The sequence below is a fragment of the Trachemys scripta genome, chromosome 7, assembly GCF_013100865.1.
Source record: "Trachemys scripta elegans isolate TJP31775 chromosome 7, CAS_Tse_1.0, whole genome shotgun sequence".
NCBI lineage: Eukaryota > Metazoa > Chordata > Testudines > Emydidae > Trachemys > Trachemys scripta.
In genome coordinates, this window is record NC_048304.1 from 6,340,054 (window position 1) to 6,365,955 (window position 25,902).

Genomic DNA, 25,902 nt, shown 5'->3' on the forward strand with positions numbered 1-25,902 from the left:
GTGTAGACACTCAAGCTGCCCCACAAGCTCAGCATACAAAGGTGGGAGGAAAGGGTTTGGTTTTAGAAGCTAGAATAAAATGCGCTGCATTCCCCTAGCTCATTGTTCCAAGTCTGCCCGATTCGCTGGTATGCGAGAAATGTCGAGGGAACCGTGAGGCACGTCTCTAGTTAAATCGGCATCATTTAATGCATCGTCTAAGGTTCTGCTGTGCCACCTTGTGTTACATCGCATCACATCTGATATAAAACAACGGTGCGCGGCTTGACTTGCTCCTACGCTACTAGTTCAACAATGAAGAAAAAAACTTTCAAAACCCACAAACTTAAAAAAAACCCTTAAAAGTGCCATAGCTTTAGTAATTCTTTTCTTAAGACAACCCCATCTTTTCATCTGACAAGGGCCTAGTCCCTTCTGAAAGTTAAAATAGTTCACACAATGAGAGGATTTCAGGCAATTTGCTGCTAGAAAATCCTTTGATTTTTCTTGATGATTTATAACTGATCTGAACTCTTCCATATACCGTACAAGTTTAGGAAATCATTTTTAGCCCTTAAAAAAGGAGTTGTGTGATGAATCACCAGGAATTGTATCAGTTACTGACTTTTCCCCTATCCTAATATTCAAAGTGACTGTGGAGATCAGATGACATACACATCTATGAGGAACAAACAGTCTAACACAGATGTGTCACACTATCGTAAGAATGAACAGTAACTGATGTAACACTAATATTTGCCCTAAATACAGATTACATGGACATTTATCAGTTTGCTCCACTTCACTTCATGCTCAAATAGTAGCAACACTAGACAAGTTGATTATAGGTAGTGGAGATAAAAACAATGCTATGTTTTAAATGACTAATGGATTAATCTTGGGTAGTTTTATACACCATACCATCAGAAACTGGAGAGTCCTATTGGCAATGAAAATGCATACAGATCAGTGTTTCCAATTCTCACAATATCGTCATGAGTGTTATGGTATTTGGTGATTCCCTTAAAGCTTGAGCTCCTGGAGTCAGGTGATTATGTGAGACTCTCAACTTTTACTAAAAAAAGTTTCTAGCCGACATGCCTACAGCAAAAAAAGGCTTGAAAATAAGAACCCAGAAAGCTCCACAACATAGCAAAAAGAATCCCCACATTTAATATTTTAAAAATCTCATGAAATTAAGTATATTTCTTGATTTGTAGGGGCCTGGCTCATGATTCTAGAATGCCTAGGGTTGGTAATACTGACTTTTGTTTCTACTACTAGATTCCCATTTGATTTGGATTACTGTCATTTAGTCATTCACACCAGAGTTTCTAAGTCAAGTGACATGATTCAGCTTTCACTCTCTCACATTAACGAATTAGCAGCAATTTTAATCTAAACTGAGGCCCAGTCTCTTTGTTTGTAGGTCTAATTTGCACCTGCAAATGCCCTTTTAGTGCAAATATTAGTAACTATACATCAAGACAACTTGATACGCAACTATTAAAACTTGAACACACACTTCACTGTAGGCATTCAAAGACCAGGTGAAATTCTGGCCTGAAGGAAACTGAAGTTTTGCCATTCAGTGGGGATAGGATTTCCCCCTCTGTGTTTTTTGTGGATGCAAGTTCTGGCCACAAAATGGATAAATATTATTAATGCGAAGAACTGATTTTAAACATTAGTTGAGGAAAAGAGAAAACAAGTTTCTGTCGGGCTGTTTACAAACCAATTACTGGAAATCAGTGCACCATGCTGCATAGCAATACAGAGCACTGACCCAAAAAGGCACATCTGACGCTCCCTTGCTGCTTAGAGAGAAGAGGTAACTTTCATTGTGAATGTGAAAAACACACCCAGTCCAAAATGTTCATATGAAATATGAACAGGCCTGGCAGAATTCAATTTTTATTTTTTTAAATAATTTCAAAGGATAATACTCTGATGTTTATTTTTAAGCTTTTTATTTTTATCAATTGTCACAGTTGGCCAAAATTATGGGTTTTAAACTTTTTTTTTTTTAATCTGTTGAAAGTTGCATGGTTACGAGAAATGATGGGAGAGGTCAGACAACAATTATTTAATGACACTAGGTGTTGAAATTCAAAAAGTTAAAGCTTTCTAACCACTACAACACAAACTGTCAACATCACATTTCAAAATTTACCAAGTAAATATTCTTAAGTCAAACGTTAATAAGTTCTCAAGCAGATTTTTCTTACTTTGTCTATCTGTAAATTGCTATCATCATTGATGGAAACATTTGTCATTGGTTTGTGTGTGTACCGTGAAATTGACGTTTACCAACATTTACTGATAAAAATCTAATCCTTCCAAGCCTATCTAACTCTCAACTTTTCTCTTACAGATATCAACCTTTCATTTAATCTATTCCTCTGATTTTAGCCAATTCCTGTTTCTGTTACTCTGTAAACTAGTTACTAAGTGGAATGACCACAGTAAGAGACTGAGAAAATGTGATATTTAAACTTGCTTTAAAGTCTCACCAAGTTTGGTGAGCCTTTTAGAATTTAAATCCATTCAATGGAGGGAAGAGAATGGGCAAAAGATGACCAGATACTTTGGGAAAGAGAAGTCACCATTCCCAGATTTAAATGTTCCTTCAGAACTGCTACTTCTCCACTAATTAAGTAATCCCTGAAAAACAGGAAGCGTATGTTAAAATTATATTAACTTGCCCCCTAATTTATTTTTACTAGAGAAAAAAGTCCAGTGTGAGAAAATGTTCATGAAATTTGTATGTGTATTTTTCAATGCAATTTTCAGACCAGCTCTAATTTTCACTCATCTGATTTCCTCCTTAACATACAAATTTCTCTAAAGGAAACAGTAACTTGAAATAGCACATGAAGTTAACTGATTTATTACATATTTTAAAGATTTCTAATAAGAGTCCTAATTAAATGAGGAAAACACCTTGTAATACAGAATCTTAACCATCAAAGTCAGTTTAGTTTACTTCCATTTTTAATCATGCTACAATTCTGACACATATTTACATCATTTTCCACCTTATCTTTGGCACTTATAAGCTATCAAACATAAGCCATCACAATCTATTCATGGATAGCATTATTCATGCTAAGGCACCATGGAGCATTACCTTGTATATTTGCAAATAGCTTATACAGAGATGATAACGTGTTGGCGAAGGATCCAATGAACAGGTTTCAAGGGAGATGACTGAATACAAGTGAGTGGGAAGCTCTGGTTGTTTTATCCATGACAGAGGGTTAGGAGAGAGAAGCCAAGGAGAAGAGAGGACTCCTGAGATGGGATTTGAAAAGAGCTAGGGTCAGTCGGGCACGCTGTATGGCAAGAACATCAGGCTGATTTCCAAGGACGAGGAATTGGAGATTTCTGATGAAAGAAGAAGCTGCCGCAGTTTGGGCTAATGGTAGTTTGGTGAGTGGGGAAGTAAGGGAGACCAATTATAATTGAGGGAATTACAACACTCAAGATGAGACCGGGGGAAGACATGAGGTAGGGCATTTTGAAGGATGTGATATTTACTACTGGATTGCAATGAACACACATGATTTAAAAAAACAAACAAACACGGGAGAAAATTATTTCCATAGCAAAATACTCAGGTACGCTAAGATACAAACTGTCGCTTCAAAAAGTATTCGGGGCCACACATTTAATAAAAGCAAGGAGTTCAGCAAGTCAGAGACACTGCCTGCTCCCCACCCAGAAAATAAAAATAAATCACTGGGAATGCAGATTAAGAGACATTCATAATGTAGGCCCTGATCCTGCAATCAGACCAGCACAGGCAGATCTTTGCATTCATGCACAAGCTATGCTGACATTGACTTCAATGGGGCGCCATTTATCTCTAAAGGTCCCCCTGAATGGATGCAACTGCAGGACCAAGTCCTCAGTCTGTGTGAAATACCCTTGCCCTGCAACAAAGACAAAATAAATGAAAATGCTATTTGAAAGAGGAACCCTGTCTTCCCCTTTCTGAAGCCCTGGCACATGCACAGACACGCTATGGTAACAGTCATATAGTTCCCGGGTTGTGAGCTTGTCCTGAATGCTGGAGTCTCTCTCGATTCAGCAGCTGCTATAACCGTTTGAAATTTTCTGGCAGCTAGACACTTAAGCAGCATGACTTTCGAATCACTCTTCATTGCAAGCCTAAAGGGCAAACAGAAGTGAGCGGCTTGTTCAACAGAGTTCAAGTCTCCGGCAATAGCTAATTGCAGGCAGCTATAATTATGATGGTTTCGCATCATTAGGGAAAGCAGCTAAAAAGCAGATATAATACTAATGATGTGAGATTAGATATTGCTTTTCGTTTGGCTCCATTAAATGATCTTTCTGCAGTGCTGGTGATAAGTTGGGTAAGGTGAAGAGATTTCTTCTTCTGTGAGGGGACTTTTGCTAAGCAACATGTACCCAGCCCGTCCTTTGGTTTAAAGGCCTGAAACTAAAAGGTGTGGAACACCCTGAACTCCTGTGGAAGTCAGCAGGAACTGAGGCCTTGTACAATCCTGGGCCAAAGGAGTTGCACTATTGGTTGAGGATTCAGCCAAAGACTTTGTTGTTGCCATTGATTTTATATGGAAGGCACTCCGTTATTATGGTGATAGGTGGCAGTATAAAACTCTAAGATAAATGTTGTTTATACAGTTTCCTGCTGTAACATTCTAAATCTTCTGCCTACCCTCAGTTGGCTCTGAAACCCCAGCCAAACCGCCTCAAAAGATTGGTTTTCTTTTCTCAGGCGGCTCTCCGTCTCCAATTAGAGGTGAATTTGGTGCTAGTGGAAAGTATTTAGAAACTGAAGATCTCTGTTTATCTACCCATGAAGTTAAGCTGAGCATTAACTCTTGTCTTGGAGTAGGGCAGAAGGATGCATCTTTGAGATGAGTACGTAGATCAGACTCCAGACCCATTTTATCACTGGCTTTTACACCAACCAAGGTACAGATAAGCACCAGTTGGGACAGCTGTGTGGAAGTGGACACCTGTTCAGTCAGAACTACAAAAAAACCACCCAACAGTAAGTCACGGCATACCAGGCAGATGGCAACAACTTTTGGTAACTACACACCTGGCTGTATTAGAACCAGTGATCTGAAAGTGAAAGATTTGTATACTGCTTTGAACCCCCTAACCTGAGGTCATTCTAAAACTAGGAATAATAAATAAGACAAATATTCTCTTACAGTCGGATATTAGGTCTTATTCACACCAGGAAATTAACCAGAACAGCTATTCTAACAATTAACAGAACAGAGAGTCCACACAGAGAGCTATTCCGGAATAGCTTATTCCAGTCAATTTCTGCGTGTAGACAAGGCCTTAATGAAAGGGGATTCCATGGAATTAGGGTGACCAGACAGCAAGTATGAAAAATTGAGATGAGGGTGGGGGGTAATAGGAGCTTATATAAGAAAAAGATCCCAAAATCGGGACTGTCCCTATAAAATCGGGACATTTGGTCACTCTATATGGAATGAACATTTTAGTATTGAATCAACTTTGAAGCACCAAATACGAGGAAAGGATTTCATTTGTTTGAAAGCTCCAATATTAATAGGACAACATCAGGTTATAAATAACATTTAAAATAAAAATGTCCTATACTTACTGTTTTGATTATTAACAATACTTCAAGATTACTGAAACTGAAATAATTTGTACAATTGTAGGCCACGATCCTGCAAAGACTCACACTTGACTTTGGACTTGGTAAGTAGTAGTGTTTGTATAGTTTTTTGAATTCCTTGAAGCATGAAAAGTGAAAAGAGACTAGTGAATTTCACTTTTGTTTCTACGTAGATTCACTTTCAGGTTCCCGTGCATAGGCAATGTGCAAATACTGCAAGACCATGCTAAAATCCTAAGGGAATAGGTGTTTTAACTTTATACTTTTTACAAAGTGTCCTGTATTTCCTCTCTCAAAACAACTGCAAAACTTGGTTGGCACAACCCATCTAATTTCTGGAAGTCAAAGCTTTAGCTGAAGCTACATTACAGTAAATATTTTACAGACCGCTCTCAGTGGCTACACGCTTTGCATTTCAACAACTGGGAGTAATTGTCGGGAGTGCACCAGTGGCTTGGAGCCGGCAGAGCTTTTCACATAGATTACGCATCTCTTTCTGATATTTTTCTGCCTGATTAGTAATCACTACTGACAAATCCTTTGGACAGTTCTGAACACGAGCGTCAGTGTGATGGGGATGATTCCGGCAAAGTCTGATTGAATGCAAATGTTATGTTAATAAAAGAATGCCTGACGGCAAGCTCTCCTAGCACTCTCTTCACTGGACACCAGAGGGAGGAGGAGGAAAGGACAGCCAGCAGAGAGACCTAAAGAAGAACCACTTCAAGAGGCATGAAGGATCTTATCACAGAATGGAGCCAAGTACACTTCTGGAATCAGATCAAAATAAATAGCGGCACTTTGTCTAGGGCAGGCACTGCCGATAAAGGAATTGGCAGAGGCAATGCAAGGTAAAGTTACTGCAGAGAGGATCTAAGCCCATCTGATCTAAACACCATAGTCACAGTGCATCCTACCTAAGTACATTCTCTAATTTTTAAACCAGACACCCTGTTTTCCACATTGTAGCTAGTCTCATGCTTAGACCATAGAATCATAGAATATCAGGGTTGGAAGGGGCCTCAGGAGGTCATCTAGTCCAACCCCCTGCTCAAAGCAGAACCAATCCCCAGACAGATTTTTGCCCCAGCTTCCTAAATGACCCCCTCAAGGATTGAACTCTCAACCCTCGGTTTAGCAGGCCTATTCCCTCCTCCCCCGATATTTTGCTAAATTTATGAACCATGATTAGCAACCTCTCAGCGTAACTTCATTTTGTGTGGAGAGAAGCTCATTTTAATTATTTATTGGGCACCAGGGTCACAACAAATTCAAGCTTCTGTACCATGACAACATGAAACTCAGAATTGCAAATACAATGCAATTAGATACAAATGCCAAGACAACTAGGCCTCTAGATACAGGGATAAGTCAGGAGATTGGTACAAAATTTGAGACACTTATAGCAGCTCCACAGCTATCTGTGTTCATCGATCAATCCACATGCTGGAAAAGATGAGGTAGATAAGAGATTCATTAATATTAGCAGTAGACTGACCATTTACTTTCCCATTAAAACTCAATACCTTGATTTCCCGATCAAACCGTCTCATTATACCCCAGCGGCAAAAGAAGGATGATTGAATGTCGGCCACAGTTCGACTAACTAATGTACAGTGGTAACAGAGATATTTATGTTCTTTCCAGGAAGATTAATAATATCTGCTGTTTCCTTTCCAACTGTAGTTGGAGAAACTTTCTACCAAATACATAAATCAAACATGAGACTTATGGTGTATTTTAAAAGCTCTCAATATTAGAGTGATTTTAAATTACTCAGGTTCTGCAGATACCAGTAATAAAACTAGAGAACTCGTCTTAATATATTCCATTCCTTACTTTTTAATTTATTATAAAAATATAAAATTTGAGGCGGAAGGGAAGGAAAGGTTTCATTTTACTACAGCCCTCATTCACTGCTCAATCTGTGCACTAGAATTCTTGGCTTGCGTTCACAAGAGATGAGTCTGAGACACCAAAAAGGTGCCGAGATTTTCAGAAATGGATGAGCACTCACCACCATCTCACAAGGTGTCAAGACAAGCAACCCCAAAATCACCGATCAGCTTGGAAAATGTAGGTCCAGCTAATAACCGTCCCACCCCCTGCCCTGGAAAACTCAAAACATGCAAATTAAGATCCCAATCTTGCAAGCCAAGGGGACTTTGCAAGGGAATGAAAGGACTTGGGGGGGTTAGCAGGGGCCTTAATTTACACCCTTATGTTGCGCACGCTCTTTATCAGGGGGCTGATTAAAGGGAAACAACTGGAGAGCTGAAATACAAATGAAATCAAGTACAGCAACACACATTGGCCACCCCTCTCTCACTCGCCATGGTGGCAGGGCCATCCATCCAGTACACCTTTTTGGAAACCACTTGTTCCCCACTGACATTCCCTAGCCCTTGCTGGCTTCATGCTGACTCCACTAAAAACCATTTGGAAAGCCAGTAGAGAAGTATTCCTGTGCCAGATGTTCCCCACAGCTTGGCTAGGAGGTGGCATTCAGCACATATTTACGGTCTTAACTCTGCGCTTATTTTAGCTCTGCAGCTCATCTCTGACAGCTTGACCCTGCCCGGTATAGGCGTCAATGGTGGCGCAGACATGCAGACGGTAAAAAGTGGTTTGCGGGGCAGGGAGCACAGAGGACCCTGGCTTTCTATGAGCACCTAGCTCAAGTCCCGGTAGCAGTGACCCTGCAGCAGCACGGGGCTGTACAAGTCTGTCTGGAACCCTGGGTAATTCCACACAGGGCTAGTCCCCACTGAAGCCCAGGCTGCAGCAGCTTCACTGCTCCAGGACCTGAGCTAGTAAGATGAAAGCGAACTCGGGTAGGTGTCCACAAGCTGCAATCGCAGTGTAGACAACCCCCCTAAGAAGGCAGCAACAGCTGCTGTGCAGACACCAAGTGACTCTGGCCTCCTAGCAGGAGTGAGGCTTACAAAGGGAATGCCTCATTAGCGTACTTCTCCTCATTACACTTTGCCTTGCACTGAATTAGAAGCCCAAGTCTACGCTCCCCCAGACACGCTCACTACACCCAGAATTATTTTTACCATGCTTTATTCTTTCCACTAGGCAGGAGTAAGTTGGTGGTCAAACAGCATCTCATCAACATCTTCTCCTCTGGCTCATCCCTCTTTGCCTTGTGCTTATATATCCATAAACCCATGTAAGCCCCACATGTTCCCTCTCCTCTTGCACGTTGCTCCCCTCCGCCCTTTTTTATTTTTAAATAAGTACAGCAGGAGCTTGTGACTTACTACTGCTCAGTGGAGGTTGTCCCAGCGCCTTTCTGGGACACTGTGCTTTGCAAAGCCACAAAAAAAGAGGTGAAACTTCATCAGGATGGCTAAACTCCTAACAGATGCCAACTGAGCATGCTCAGAAGTAATTTTTCAATTGCTTAAAACTTTCTGAGTTTAATTTTTTTTTTTTTTTGGCCCATCCCACATCCGGAGAAGGGCTGGTCCTGCAACGAGGACTATGCACATTCAAAGTTCGGCGGGTGATTTTCCCTGGATACTTTTGAGTTACTGTTGAGCTTAAAAAAAAAATAAAAAAAAAAGAGAAGAATGTGGATTATTTCTGCTCTCTTCACTTTCCAAAAACAGTCAAAGGAGTGCCCACAATTTCTTTGGAAATCCAAAGAAAGTTTCTGTCCCAGAGGCAAACTTTTACCAGTATATGAAAACAGGGGTTATGATCTAAATCCTGATTTAATCAGAACACTTGCTATCAAAAGACACAGATAGATATTAATATTACATATAAATGTTATGTATAATGTATCTATAGACATACATTTCCCACTGCAATAAAAATGGGTTAAAATATTTTTTTTTAATATACGATATGTAATATGAGAAAACTGTGAGGGGTGGTCAATTTCTACATCTTATAACTTGAATTAAGGATTGCAAGCCTTCCAGACAAAACTACTTTAAAACACCTCCCCCCTCGCCCCCCGCCCCCAAGACGTACCTCCTCGTTGCACAAGTAATGTGACTTCGCTTCCTTTAGGACATTCAATCAGCATATCCACGACTTGGTTGTGAGTGAGGTTTTGCACATTCTTCTTATTCACTTCAACTATAAGATCCCCTTCTTTTAGGCCTCGGCACCTGGGGCTGTCTACAATTTGTTTCACTCTTTGGCCCCCACCACCAGGACTGTCTGCTATAGTAAAACCAAAGCCCATGGGCCCTTTCACTATATGTACAGTTATGAGTTCAGGCTGTGTTGCTATAGAAGAAGCCAAAGAGACAGTATCGTTGGGGTAACCATGGGATCCATTTGAAGAGACTTCAGCTGGACTACTTGGCCTTTGCTCCTTCAAGCCATTTACTTTCCCCGTTTTACTACTGTGGCTTGCTGGAGAATCATAATTTTCCTGCCCGTTCACAATGATCGGTTCTTTATCTAGAATTGCCACAGATGTCACCAGGCTTGTGTTGGGGTCATCGGGGTCAAAGGGCAGAGGGTAACCTCGACACAGTTCAAGGTCCACACTGGCACCGATGGGAATGGACTGGAAGATTTTGACAACTTGAGCATGTGTATGTCCCAGCACACAGGTATCATTCACGCTGACTATAACATCTCCTATGGATGAAACAAAACAAAACAAAAAAACATACACTGTCAATTCATTGCTTTAATGCCCCAATCTCTTTTCAGAACATTAACAACGGACTCTTATCAGCACTGAACAATGGGTACCACTCTGCTTCCATGCTGATAGACTTGTACCGGCATAAACATCTGCACAGATACTTTATCTAAATACTCCTGCCTCTCAAACGACAAGAGTAGCTGTGCTGAGGTGAGCGAAAGCAATCTGTATCCAAGAGAGTCACTGAATAATGTTTTACATACAAACGTGTTTTGGAAAGGAAAACAGAACTTGGCTTATTAAAAAAAAAAAAAACAATCAAGCAAAATGACACTATATGGCCCATTTAACAGTTTTTGCAAAGCTCAGCTCTTGCTATTAATACAGCTGACATATGACAGAAACACAATGGAGATCACATGAAGAATAAAAACAGAATGATTGCAGCTAGCGACTGCATAAATACGGTGCAATAGTGTCTCAGACATAAATGTCTCAAGCCTAAGTACTGATTAAGTTGTGATTTGTTTTACCCTGTAGCTGCCAGGCAGGGCTGTTTAAAACAGTGACGCTCAACCACTGGCTCCAGAGCTATGGGCCACGTCACAATTGTCTCTTCCTGCTCTGCCCAGTCAGAGTGAAAAACCCACCCCCATTGCTTCCTGTAGCGCCTGGCATAGGCAATGCACTAATGTCACTACTGAAAAAACAGACACGGCTCAGGATGCCTCCAGACATGAAGAGCAGCAGGAGGGACTGGGCAGAACAGCCCCTTCCCCACTTCTTGGCAGTAGCTAGGAAGAAGGGGCAAGATGAAAAGGAATCACAGAGAGGTGCAAAATACGCGACACAATACCCTTGAGGGGTTTTCCTCCTTAGGAGCTGTCAATGCATCCCAAAGTGCCTATTGCCGTGCAGTGTCGGGTGGCTCTCTGGGACTGCACTAGAAACTGAAGCGGTTGCTCGTTTTCCCAGGGTTTAGCATCAATGGCTTAGCAGTCAGAGCAGACCACTGGCTACGACTGCTCTCGAGATCTGGTATCGGCATTGCCGGTAACTTGCTACAAGACCTTCAGAAAGTCCCTCAGCTGGTTTGTGTTTCAGTTTCTCCACTTACAAAACTCCACTTATTGATTTCAGAGCGTTACGATGAGTCTTAAAACTGTTGGAGAGCTTCAGATAACAGACGCTGTTAAGCGCAAAGTGGGGTGTTATTTAAATTGTTGTCCCCAGAGCGTTACCTGTCTCCATTTTGCCATCCAGGGCAGCAGGGCCATCAAGCACCAAACTCTTGATTTGGAGAAATTCATCCGGTTCGTCCCCTCCGACCACAGTGAAGCCGAACCCCCTGCTGCTCTTCCTCAGCTTGGTGTGGATGAACTTCCCTTTCAACTCCGAAGGGTTTCGCGTGAAAAATGGTTTTCCTGTTTAGGAAGTTTTGAAAGTCCATAAATATGCTAGAAAAATATTCTATCCCTTTTGCCTTCCCCGGCCCATGCTAGCAATTTAATGGACAGACACTCGTGTGTATGCGCAGAAGAGAATGGGACAGATTCGCAATTTTACTCCGGTTTACTAGCGTCTTACTCCACTCCATTGACTTCACTAGGACCACTCATGGAGTCAAGTGCTACATGTGAGTAATGTATCAGAGTTAGTCTGAATCTGTAAAAGGCAACAGAGGGTCCTGTGGCACCTTTGAGACTAGCATCTGAAGAAGTGAGGTTCTTACCCACGAAAGCTTATGCTCCCAATACTTCTGTTAGTTTCAAAGGTGCCACAGGACCCTCTGTTGCTTTTTATGTGAGTAATGGTATCAGAATCTGGCCCTCTGCTTATTGATTGTGGGTGTCCATCTCAAGGCAGAGTATATATTTTAATTTTAAAAACAGATGCAGTAACGTGCATAGGCTACCGACGGTGGGAGATGGAATACACAGACAATCTGGATAGATTTACTAGCTCTTTCTCCCGAGACAGTTTAGGAAGCACAAAAACACATGTAAAGGCAAATGTCATATCTTTAAAAAACAATGGACGAAATGAGAGCTCATGAAAGCGAGGCACTTGTAACACTCGCCTCAGGGAGCAGGTTCTGTGCTAAGTGGACTTTCATGGCTCTGCCAGTGCTTTTCAAACCTGACTTGCGACACCTCCGCTGTTTCAGCGTTGGTAATTTCTTGAGCAGTCTAGAGACTGCGCAAACGACTGCTAGGGCAGGCTGCTGCGGGAATTTCTGGGCGAACGGAAAGCTAAAAAAGTGTTTGACCATATTACTCTGTCCATAATGCCCCTGACCCCTTCATCCCCACCCCAGTCTTTCATCCCCAACTGCACCAAAATAAAGGAAGCTTTGTGAGGGGATCTCGCTTCCTTGAGTATAATCCCCCACCCTGTATATATTAACTGCAATGTTCTTCAGATGCTGCCCTGCTCAACCAAAGCACTGCCTTTGACTCGTGCTCCTCTCCACACTCTGCCTGAAGTGCATGAAACAGTATCGACAGTGGTGCATGGGAACCACAAAAGGAATCACAGGGCCAGACTGGCTGTGCCGGAGGGGCGTTATCCGTGCTCCCTGGGAGCTTGCTATGGAGTGCAGAGAGCTTTAAATGCTTAATAAATAAATAAAACATCCTATGGAGGTAGGGTCCATGTAAAAGACACTGCATGGGTTCTGAAAAGTAGTCACATTGCCTGCTCTGCTGCCAGGAGATCAAACATCTCTGCACTTGTGACTGTTTTTTACCCAGGTCCCTGGAGGGAAAAAGCTGTACCACTGAGACCCCTGGTGACAACTCTAGGATTGACAGGGCTTGAGGTGCATTATAATCAGAACGCCCAATGTGCATTTAAGAACTCATCACCAAGTTTCTGCTCCGAAAGGCAGATCTCTAGGGTGCTGCTTGCTTTGCGGGATGTGACCCCCCACAAGTGTTTCAGGTGTGCAAAAAGTGTTCTCCCCCCAGAAAATGTTAGCAAGATGTGAGGTAATGACTCGCCTCATGGCCTCTTTGAAACACAAGATCACGATCCTTGTGTATACGAATCCATCGTGCTAAGAGCAGCATTTTTATGCTGCCTCTTGGCTGCAATGGGAGGTGAAGGGGGTCCATTTTTTTAACCCTAAATGAACGTTATAACTGGATGCCGAAAGACAAAGCTACACACCAAGTTGCCGAGTGGTAGCTGCTGCTCTTCCGGGCTTTGTGCAACACTCCCAGACAGCAGAGCCTGAAACGAAAGAGGGGGCACCTCAGCTGAGCTCTCCCAAAGAAAGTGAGCAAGTGTGAGAGTGAAATAATTGCCACGAGTGAGAGAGGAGCCATGGGTGTGAGTGAGTGAGAGAGAGGAGGCAAGTACAAGCGAGGGCACACGCTGTGAGGAAGTGTGCCGGTGAACATCTGACCGAGCGACCGGGAGACTAGAGCTTTCACGTAATGTCACCATGAGGGAAGGCGGTCAGAGCAGGAGAGGCTGATCAGCTGAGAAAAGGTCCCCAAAGTAACCATAAACCCTAACGGTAAAGTAAATTTAAGAGGATAAGAGCTAAAAACCGACTATGTACAGAGTCAAAGCACAGCATTCACCTCCCACGTGGGGCATGAGAGGTAAAGTCTGTATATATATATATACATATATAAAAATATATATATATATTTTTTTAAAACAATGGGTCTGATTTTGGCCACTTTATGCCGCTCCAGCTGTGTAGAGGGCGTGTAAAGGCACTGCCGCGGGCCAGGGGAGAACTTCCACTGGAGCAGGAGAATGGCAGGGCTACTGGATATGGCCCTATGTTGCTCCCCACCACAGCCCCCGGAACAGAAAGGAATGGGAGATTCTGGGCTATCCCAGACTGCAGCACGGTGCATAGGGATCCAGAGTAAGGCTGCCTTCAGCTGGTGCATTCCCCGCCACGTGGCACGGCCCGTGAGAAGCAGTACAGAATCCATCCCAAAGGATGGACAGCTGTTTCCTCTTTTCACTTGAATCCATTCTACCTGTTCCATGACTGCATATTTTTGCTTTGACAAATACACCCTATTTAGTCTTAAAAAAAGTATCATGACAAAAATACCGTTCTCATGATAGATTCAAGATTCTCTTATTGCTCATTGCTTATAATGTAAGCTGCAGAGCACAGAAACAATGGCTCCAAATTGCCTGTTTATTTTCTCCCCACATTTAAATAAGTTTGAAGCGAACATTTTAATTAAAAATCTGCCAGGGAGCGTTAATTACTGAAACAATTATATTGACCGATTGGCGCACTCATTGCAAAGATTTCTATCGACTTCAGAAATGGGCAGGAATGGCGTCCCTAGCCTCTTTTTGCCAAAAGCTGGGAATGGGTGACAGGGGATGGATCACTTGATGATTCCCTGTTCTGTTCATTCCCTCTGGGGCACCTGGCATTGGCCACTGTCGGAAGACAGGATACTGGGCTAGATGGATCTTGGTCTGACCCAGTATGGCCGTTCTTATGAAGGAGCCTGGTTGGCTCAACTACATTCCACATGATCAGTCCCCCTGCATTACAATATGCAGCTGCTTGGACAGCCTTTGCTTTGTTCTTAAGGCATAAGGGAGAGATGTGACATTGATGGTTCTATTGGGTGATATGGTCGCCCTTGTCCAACATGATTCGCTGTCCTGTGGTTCTCCTCCTGGATGGGCAGGGAGCTTCAGGTAACGATGATTCCCAACTCCCACTGACCAGGAAGCTGCACCAGACCTCACCTCCGCCCTCCAATGGCTTTCCCTCTGCCAGTCTGGATGACTGCATTCTATTCTAATTGCCCTTGGGTTGCATCCGCTTTGCAGCATGGCTCACCCTGTTCTGCAGGGACGAGTGCCTAGCACCTGCAGCCCACTGCACTATCTATTTATTCGAGTCAGAGAATGATTTACGGTGCTAGCGACAAACCTGCAAGGCCTGAGCTCTAGTTATTGGAGAGACCAGCTCCCTCTCTTTACACATAGTTACGGCTGCTGTTGATACTTGGACTTAGTTAATCCATGGCTGGCTGGGGAAGGCTCTCACCTGGGGATCTTGCCTTGCACTCTAGCAAGTTTCAGATCACGCTGCAGCCCTTCTATGCAGTCCTTTATGTTGCTCCGAGCATTTATCTTCCTGGCCGGTGGGATGGTTATGACAAGCCGCTTTTCCAGGAGTGGTGGGACATACGCAGAATGTTGCACGAGCATTGAAATGGCATCAGTAAATAAGGTCCTCACCCTGCAAACACTTTTGCACTTGCTTCCCTTTAAGCACAGCAGCAGTTCTCTTCATTTTAAACGGAAGCACGTGCATGAGTATTTGCAGAAGTGGAGTGGATGCTTGTGTGTTTTATGGAGTGCACTTTGCTTCAGTTGCGATAGGCAACTATCATAATGCCTACACAGGAAAAATTTGTAGAGGCTCTAGGAACTCACTGAATTTCATCTCATGGAGTTTCCACTTAATCATCCCAGTGGTGGGATATGATTTTTCCTTCCAAGCCCTCAGTTACTGAGACATCTAGAGTGTCAGGGCTTTCATGTGGAGGTCAGTACCCCTGCCCTGCACTCTGACTAGCACAGCTCCCTCATCAGCCACGTTACAATGGTCTTCCCAAAACATTTCTGGCATGGAAAGCTTCACAACACAGAAGTAAAAGGAAACACTGACCAAGTCACCTCTCTGCCAGGACCCACTCCTGGCAAGTCTAAATGTGAGACACAGAAGTGGCTATTTGTGAAGGAACGTGAGCGTCACAGAGCTAATGAGCACTTCACAAACAGTCTGCTGTGAAACTGTGGCAAACACAGTATGCATTGTTTTGGCACCAGAAAGTATTGACCAGCTCTAGGAGGACAATGGTGTCAAACAATTTTAATTTGCATGACTCTCTCAGCCTACTTGCTCATGTTTAGCAAATGACAGGGGTAACAATTATACACTAGCTTTGGCCGCAATAATATCCAACCACACACCCTCTACCCCATTTCTGGCCTGATCATATTATAACATAAAATATTGTTAGCCTGCATTATTACATATTATAAGAACCACACTTTATCCTTGGTAGATTTGTTTCCTGTCCATACAGGCAAGAAAATAACAACAGCCAAATGTGTTCTAACATAGGGTACATCTACACTACAGCAGGGAGTCGATTTAAGATACGCAAATTCAGCTACGTGAATAGCGTAGCTGAATTCGACATATTGCAGCCGACTTACTCCGTTGTGAGGACGGCGGCAAAATCGACTTCTGCCGCTTTTTGTCGGCGGCGCTTACTACCACCTCCGCTGGTGGAGTTAGAGCGCCGATTTGGGGATCGATTGTCGTGTCCCGACGGGACGCGATAAATCGATCCCCGAGAGGTCGATTTCTACCCGCCGATTCAGGCGGGTAGTATAGACCAGACCATAGTTTGACCACACAGTATTGCAAGAAGGGGGTGAGTTCTATATGCGTTTGCACACACCCATTATATCGTACTTTAAACAATTTGCTTTTAATCTGTTAATAAGATTCTAATTCATATTTTCAGTATCTTTTGAAAGACCTGAAATGCGAGAGAGAGATTTGCAGAAATCCGTTCTCTAAGAGGCACGCCTATTCCCACGCCTATACACTCTTCTGTGTAAGACCCACAGTTCTCAAAGTCCAGAGAAATTCCGGAAATTGGTGTTTTGTGTCCTCACTACACTACTATTGAAGGTCCTGTTTCTGAAAATTTCATTATAATGGAAAAAACTTATTGGATGTTACCTTGTACTGGTGCTTCTCGAACTGGCTCTTGGGTGTTTGGAGCATGGTTTGGAACAGCCGGTGGACCAAGAGATGGATGCTCTTCTGTCCATTCTAGAGATAAAAAATATATAAAACATAACTATAGTAGAACAAAATCACCCACCTGAGTAGGACTACACCTTCTAGAAAAGCAAGGAGGACTGGAGGAGGAGGAGAGGACTGAAAAGTGGAGGAGGCCATGTTGGTTGCGTGGATTTGCATTGTGAGTCCCAAGGGATGCAGCCAATCAAAGTGTCATGCAGAAATTCCATCGCATACCTGCATTCTAAATGGCTGAGACTGTTCCATTTCAGTGCTATTGCTGCATTACATGATTTATAATCATCCAAAAATGTGTCAAAATAATGAAATAACTGACTGATGCGGAACATGTTTGCAATACCCAAGAATTTACTCTTAGCATAAATGTAAAAAGGAGTTTAATTCATATCTGATACTACTCTCTCATCTTTCTTTAAGTTTTATTAGTACCAGGACAAATATAAAAATGACCTCTTGAAAAAAAAAATCATAGTTCAGGCTCACCAGTCGATTTTTATAATTCCCGGGGAGCAAGCAAGCTTGCTTTGTAACTGCTCAATCTTTCAGAAATAAGTGAAAAGTAGTTAAAAAATTCTCCCAATTTCAGAGATTCAAAGCCATTAAGAGCTAATATATTTGATCATTTCTCCTTTGCCTCGTGCTATTCAGTCTTCTAGTAGGAGTGCAAACTACATGCCCCTTTATATCTCATTGTGGGTACAATCCACCCCTTAAAATCACAGGATCACTATGTAAGTATTTTAATGAAGGACCAATATGTCCACGTGGGGTTGTAAACTCAAGGGAGCGCATATTCTGTTAACAAATCTCTCAAGCATAATGCTCTCCACGGGTGCCAACCTTCTGGTGGTTGTTGCTGCTGCTCAAGCTGTTTTTTCCGTTTCGCTTCCAGAACTGGATTCTCATATTGTGTCTTCCTGTTAATGTGGCTGGAGAAGAAAGAGAGCAATAAATTAGGAAACATTTTGTGTGGCAAACAAAAATGACAGCCAGACTCGAAATTCCCGAGACAAAGGGGGCAAAAAAGCGAACAGCCAGGCATATGGCGAGACACTCACCAACTTGTGCCAAATGCTCATTTAGGAAAACAAGCACAACTTATCTGCTGGGACATCTTGAGCAGGAATGGCTAATTCTTTCAACTACAATAAGAAGCAGTTTAACTGTGAAAATGAGATTAAGGCAGAAAGGATGCCCTGTCTGACTACATGTTAAAAGACAGACCTACATCATCCCTGCTTTAATCAGATTCCCAGAGGTGCAGTCATTCCCCGGCTCAGGGAAGTTAAAAATATATATCTCTGGTAACATCTGTCAGCTATCTAATCAATGCACAATATTAATATGGTGGGTGAAAAATACTTGCAAAGCTTTGCACTGCAGATATGGGCAGCAAGACAGATGGAATGAAGGGGAATGTGTGACCTTGGCACAAGAAGTATTTTGAATTAGCAACCATTAAATAATCTGGTTTGAAACCAACATAAATCAATCCAAGTCGGCTACAAAATAAGATTACTTACCTGTAAATGTGTGTAGAAACTCCTAATGTCTATGCATCATACATTACATCAGATGGATAGAGTTAACCCTTTTGTGAAACCCATGAAAAAAATGACAAAATTGCTAAAGAACTACTAATCTGTTGAAGCGGTTAAAGTTCTGCTGGAATTTACATGACTTGTGAATTAGACAGCTTCTTAATGGAGTCATAGATTCAGTAGAAAAAGTATTAACCAGTGTGTTAAACACAATATTCAGGCATGTTGAAATCCCTACCCCTCTCTCTCTCACACGCAGCTGTATCTGAGACATCTTTATCGCACTCCTTATCTTGAGATTCCCCGACTATGCAATTTAGCAGAGCCACAGAACTGCGTTAACTTCCTCTATAATATGCGAGGGACAGTCTACAGGTCAGAGTGCATTGTGTTCCACCACAGGCCAGGAACACACCCATATCAGACGTAACATCTACACATTCAGACTAGAAACAAGGGGCAGATGTTTAACAGGGAGGGTACTCAACCATTGGAACAACTTAAATGGGGATGTGATAGATTCTCTATCACTTGAAGTCTTTCAATCAAGACTGGATGGATACCTTTTTAAGAGATCTGTTCTAGCTCAAACAGAAGGGCTCGATACAAAAAATAATCCGTGTAATTTTCTGGCCTGTTTTACAGGAGATCAGACCAGGTGATCACAATGGTCCCTTCTGGCCTTAAAATCTATGCTGAGGGTGAAGGGGATCAGGAGAGGCTGGTTTAAAACCAGCTATCCCAGTTTTATGGTAGATTATAATTTCCCTATACTAGGGCAATTCTCAACTGCCCTCTGCTTTGATGGCACAAGGTGAGCCTAGCAAGATGTGTTGACTGCAAACAGTCATCAGCAATTTTATGAAAATGATAACAGAACTGTGAAAAAGACCAATCCAGCACTGAGCTACGATGTGCTGCACTGACTGTAGGCAATCAATCAAATTGCAACACCTCAATAAGTTCTATTTCAAAAGAGGCTGGCATGGTATGGACTCAATATTTCAGGTTTATTCTGAATCACAGGCCCAGCTGAAATGGCCTGCAGAGCTGCACTCTGCGGGATCGTCAGTTGTTTGAATACTTGGAGAACTGATGACAAAGGTAGGAAAAAGCGTGGTGATTTTTAACATGTCTCACCAGCATGAAAACATTAGCCAATTGTGGAGACATATCATCAGGATAGTCTTCTCTGGATTGGTTCTACTGAGAAAACGATAGGTAAAGCACTAGCAAAATACACCTATTTGAAGAGTCAATACAAAATAGTGAAAATCTGTATCAGAAACTACGGTACATCGATATATTGATTCGGGTGCAATTTTCACACAAGTCATAGGGACGATTTCGGTTACTCTTTACAAAATGGCATCTCTTTGCATAAAACTTACTGAGATGAATATCTTAAAAATCCTAATGCGCGACACACAATTTCTCTAATGCTTATCTGTGAATTTCAAGCATCAGTTGCTTTAAGCACCTAGGCAGTGTTAACGGTTTTTGGTTAAAATTCAACTATAGTCCAGTACAAAGGTTTACCATTAAGAAAGTGTGTTTAGCTGTCTGGAAGTCCGTTCCACAGTTATCTTCAAAACAACTGTTTGCAAATAACTGCAGAACATTCACTACGGAGTTCCACTCAGAATTGTCTTCCTTGGGTTCACAAAAAGGATAATTTTTTTAAAAATAAGCCTGATGCTAGACTGTTGATTTAATGAATCTAATAAGCATATGAAAACAAATTCATGAATCCTATAAGAGACTGTCAATTTCATGTATCAGTGGAAGGCTGAGAAGAATTTAATGGTTTCCAAAAAATGACATCACTTAAGTTTTTCATGCAATGAAAATCATCCAGTGTAACAGAACATACCTGTGTTTGTGTAAGAGAGAGAAATCTATTTTATACCTGTATTAGTTGATGATAGATATTAAGTAAAATGGTTTTTTATATCACATGTTGTTACAGTCCTAGTTAATCTCACACTAGGGAGTGGCCCGAAATTAATGGGCATGCATATGCAAAGTGGCATTGGAAATGCTGGAAAGAGACCCCTTGGCATGACATTTAATAGATGAAAAATACCCCTGATATCTCTGGCAAATAAATGTCAGGCCTTAATTATACAGTTTGCTAAACCTTGTTTCCCAAGGCACAGATGGTGGGGTCAAAAATGAGCCAAAGCAGATAGAATCCGTATTCCATGTCTATTCTGAAGGCTATCCTAAGCCATCCTAACAGACAGGAGCGTACACATAATTAAAAATTCATTTTATGGGGTCAGTGATGAAACAAAACTTGGTTCTCCGATTTCCCAAAGGGAGCGATCTGTCATCTAGATAAAGAGGAAGCTGTTCAAATTCTGGAGAGAGTTACATTAAACCCATAATTCTTTACAATACAATACAGGAACCTTTATGGTTACTATTTGATTACACGAGCACTGTCATTTTTCATTTCTTGTTTTTTTTTTAATTGAATCGGTAATCTGTTTTATGAGAACACATTTTGATCACACTGCTTTACTAAGGAAATTGCTAAATTAATCACATACATTTATTCAAAGCTAGAATGGGTATCTCAGCTAAAAAGAATTCTGTGTCTTTGCCAAGAATGGGTCTCAGGCATCTAGAGAACAATACTCCTCCTTGCCTTTACTTCTAGCTATGCATTCATTAAGGAATTCAGGCCTCTGAGGTTTCCCAATGCTCCAATCCCATTAGGCCTCTTCACTATATAAGACCACTTGCAGTAATACTGCTGAACAAGCTCTACACTTGGAGCTGGGGTGTGTGATTTCCAGCTTGAGGAGACATACTTGTGCAAAACCAATAATAGAGTAAGCTACAGGGGCACAGGCAGCAGACTGGGCTCGGTGCCTGAGTACATACCCTTGAGATCTGGAGGCATTTGTACTCAGAATGGCTAGCCCATGCTGCCACTGACTGCTGCCCGGGCTACTGCAGCCACGTTGCTATTGTGAGTGCACTAGCTTGATGAGAGCTAGAAGAAGTATATCTCCGCAAGCCGGGAATCACATCCCCGGCTCCATGTGCAGAACAGTTCATTAATGAACTTTGATCTGGTACCGTTTCACAATGGACTAAATCAAAGTGCAATAACCAACTGTTCATATGCATCAGCAGGGCCAATGGACTGTTCATCCGCAGCAGGGTAGCGTGCAGTGGATAGCTTGCCACAAACTAAACGCTCGTGTCGGCAAGCCCTACGTGTACAGCACTCCTGTTTAGGTCACATCCTGTAATGCTGAGCCACAGCCAGCCACCAGGGGGGGCAGAAGAGCAACATATGATGTGCCTTCCTTCTTGAGACCAAGAATATTAACTCTTCACTTCCAGTATCTGGAGAAGTACGAGTCTTTAGGGTGCCTGTGCATTGTGATAGTACTGCGAGCTACAAACAAAGCAATCAGTGTGGGTGACTCTTTTTTGGTGGTGGTGGAGGCAAACACCACTACCCCCAGCTGTGAGCCATTCAGTTGCAATGAATGATAAAGATACAGCAAATTCAGCTGGAAAAAGTTCTTATCTACTTGACACTGAAAACAGAAACGTCAAGCAACACTTACTCTACATAGTAGACTCCATATACAGGATCTTCAATCTTTTCCCAACCAGCAGGCAATTCTGGGGGCAGGAGAAAAGGTACATGAATGCCTTAAAGATATAGTTTTCAGACAGGCGTCCCGGTTTCACTTAGCTTACAGAATTCCACATCAGCTCATACTCTCACTTAGAGAATAACTATCAGGAAAGAGGATCATCACAGCCATCATTTCCGTATCAGTACACAGTCTAATGAGCACAAATATTACTGTAACCTTACCAGGAGGGGGGTTAACAAACCTGTGGAAAGCAGTCACCTCTGCCCATTGCCTATAGTTTTAGCAGGTCAATTTTTTGTTTCATTTTATTATTTAGATTCCTGGGTTAAATGAACAGTCATGCATTCCTTGTTTAAGAGTCTCTAGGAGGTGCCTCTCTGTAGATGTTTTGGTTAGGGAAAAGTAAATTTTTTTTACTCCTCTGCTAAGTATTTGCAGTAACCGTCCTTAAATACATTTCAGCATTTACCATGATTTCTACATTAGCACCCAAATGTCCCCCTCAGGACCAGGAGCCCATTATGCTAGATGCTATGCAAACACAAATGTACTTCACTGTAGAATACTTGATATAAAAGCATTTAATGCCAGAAGCACATGTAACAGTCATTTTCATTTTTTTTTTAATTAGAACAATTACTAAAAACAGGTCCGAAGATGAAATTTGCATTTGGAAATCTATCCCCACTTTGTGCCTGCAGATTTTCTAGACTGGAGGCATATGGTACTTCTTTAACCACAATCAGTGAACATCTTAACCTCTGATGATAGGACAAGAAGCAATGGGCTTAAACTGCAGCAAGGGAGGTTTAGGTTGGACATTAGGAAAAACTTCCTGTCAGCGTGGTTAAGCACTGGAATAAATTGCCTAGGAGGGTTGTGGAATCTCCATCATTGTCTAACCTGCTCTTAAAAATCTCCAAAGACCTGTCAGGGAAGGTCTAGATAATACTTAGTCCTGCCACAAATGCAGGGGACTGGACTAGATGACCTCTCAAGGTCCCTTTCACTCTATGATTCTTCAGCATAGTAGTGAGGGTTATTTGAACTGTATGTATTACTCAAGGGCCTGATCCTACTCCCACTGAATCAAACAAAGCTCCCAATGGCTTTAGGGCCTGAGGTACTACCAGGGCCAGCCCACAACATTTTGGCACCTGAGGCGGGGAGCTCAAATGACGCCCCCATGCGCCCTCACTTGGGCCAAAACTTTGAAAGGTCTCAATTCTGCCTTCCTCCAGCAAAGCACTCCACCATCTCTGTGCATCTAGAGCAGACAGAATACATATGCACCAGCAACAGACACAATTTTCTACACTCTGGGTCCTAGTGGCGCCCCACCCACAGTCTGGCACCTGAGGTGGCCGCCTCAGTTCGCCTCATGGTAAGGCCAGCCCTAGATACTACACAAGTTACTTTAAAGAAAGAACCATCGCCATATAATAATCATGCATATGAAGACTATTAAAATACCCCAGTGAGAAAGAATTCCTCGTAAAAGCAGCACTTATTGCCAAGTTGACAAGACCAATGGGAAATAATCTGTGTTTATTCATTATGGAATGCAAAGATTTATTTTTATTAATGGTATCAGTTGCGTAGCCAATACAATCAAGCAGTGGCCCATTAATCAGAATAATGTAACTGTATTGTTCAGTATTTACCGACATCAGCTACACTGCCATAAAGGCACAAATAATTCCAGACTGAAAATGAAGAGAAGCCACACAAATACATATGGGGTAATTACTCAGAGTTTATGTTTGCATTCAGAATTGGCTGAACATCAGAAGAAATTAATTTTGTGGGTTTTGCTCCACAAGTCCCTTGTTTGCAAATAAAAGCCATGTTTCCCCCCTGTTCTTTATTTTTACACTTATCAAGTTTAAGTATCTTTGGATTCCTTGAGACATAAGCAACCAAATGCAAGCCAGTGCTAACCTTTGGGTATGAAACCACTTTGCAATCTTCTGAGCAGATCTCTTTTGCATGCTTACCAAATGAATGGGTTTGAAATTGACATTCCTCTACAAAGCACAAAAGTAATGTCAATATTAAAATGGAAGCGCAAAACTAAAGGCCACATCCTGGAAGTCTTTACTCAGTTGAAACTCCCACTGATTTGAATGATGGAAAGACTGGGGTTTAGTCAAAAAGTTTCAAACCATTAAAGATCTAACACAGACAAGAATCAAAAGAGTCAAAAGTATTGGCTGACATTTCATTCTTAATTTATTCCACTGTGGAAGCAGACGGCTGTGGAGGCCAGGTTGGAACGAGAGACGGAAGTAGAGCACCAAAACAAGAGTTAAAGTTGGAGAGTGATGCTTCAGTTTGTTGGCTACGCTTTTTGTGTCACAACCTTAAATAATGTTTATTTTATTTTCAAATGTCATGCTATTGTTTTTGGCCAGTGTCATTGCCTTATCTTTATTTAAAATGTTTTTAGTATTAACATTTCATTTTTGTTTTCTGTAAAAGAAAAGAACATTTATGGAAGGTCACAAAACAAGGACCTTGGAATTACTCCACTGACATTCCAGGCTATTGGATAAATACTTCTTTAAGCTGTTTTAAATTTAACAAAACACATTTCTACATGTGTTGAAAACCAACAAGATAAGAACGGATTCTTTGGAGCCATAAGTAGTCTATTATGTAGATCCACAACGACGACTCTAATAAAAAGTCTTTTGAAATGCTCTAAAGCAAGAAATTACTCTGCATTAGCAGTACCCACTTTGCGAAGTCCAATATCTGGGTTGTTTTAAATGCTTCCCCCCAATCTTCAAGATGAGCCAGAGCAATTAGATCATAGAGTATAGCTCCAACCCAGGAAAGGAATCGCCATTCCCGCAGTCCCATGTGGTTCTATGAGGGCACACTCGTGTGGACCCCCATGGAGGATTATAATCTAATATTAATTCAGAGCAAGAGCAGCAACCTATTCATTTGGCCTTAAGTGCCCAACTTATATTTTTAAGCATGGTGTCAAAACACGTTCCTAGCTGAGAGCCTGTTGGTCAGTGTTCCAACCTACAAGAGTGATAAAGCCCTGAAAATCAGGAAAACCACCAGCCCAGATTGAGAGTTTCCTTGCCCCTCCGCACCCATGTAAGAATCTAGCCCTAAGACCTTTTGCTGGAGCATTCCATCCTTTATGAGTCATAGCTCATAAATGCCAATGGACCTACACTAGAAAACTAAGCCCTGAAATTCACTAGAGCTTGACTGATCATAGCCATTTTGGAAGTCGGGCTCAGAGATTTTTACCAGCCTGCAATTTATTCTGCAGTCTCCGATATTGCTACTACTGGTTGAGCTGCACAAAAGTGAATTACAGGTCTCAGTGTTCCTAGTGTAGACAAGACTAGTAGGAGTTGCCCACGTGTAACAGTCTTAAATCTTTCCCTAAGTGTTTAATTTCTATCCTAAAATGGCACTGTTCTGTTAAAACAGAGGTCATCTATATTACTACCAATTAAATCAGTTTCTTTAGAAAATATAAGATAAATACAAAATATTGTGAAAGTTTCAAGTGGATTTCTATTTCATTTTCTCACAATCAGAAAACAAATGTTAAACTTTAGTTAAACTAGGTGCGTTAATCTCTGGCACAAACCAATTTATACTAACCACTG

The 25,902-nt window shown here is 41.9% G+C and overlaps 1 protein-coding gene across 30 annotated transcripts in view; it reads right to left on the minus strand.

The window, feature by feature from the left end:
* Nucleotides 1-25,902, minus strand: part of MAGI1 (membrane associated guanylate kinase, WW and PDZ domain containing 1) — a 501,247-nt gene that overhangs the window by 54,101 nt on the left and 421,244 nt on the right. For 19 of the 30 annotated variants that reach the window (XM_034776911.1, XM_034776894.1, XM_034776889.1 and 16 more), the window contains 6 exons: nt 22,226-22,283; nt 17,935-18,023; nt 17,011-17,103; nt 13,419-13,481; nt 11,489-11,671; nt 9,617-10,237 (listed from right to left, as the gene is read on the minus strand). In XM_034776911.1, coding sequence (XP_034632802.1) covers nt 9,617-10,237; nt 11,489-11,671; nt 13,419-13,481; nt 17,011-17,103; nt 17,935-18,023; nt 22,226-22,283 — 1,107 coding nt within the window. The remainder of the gene's footprint in view (nt 1-9,616; nt 10,238-11,488; nt 11,672-13,418; nt 13,482-17,010; nt 17,104-17,934; nt 18,024-22,225; nt 22,284-25,902) is intronic. The other 11 variants (XM_034776908.1, XM_034776897.1, XM_034776906.1 and 8 more) reach the window with 1 other exon arrangement.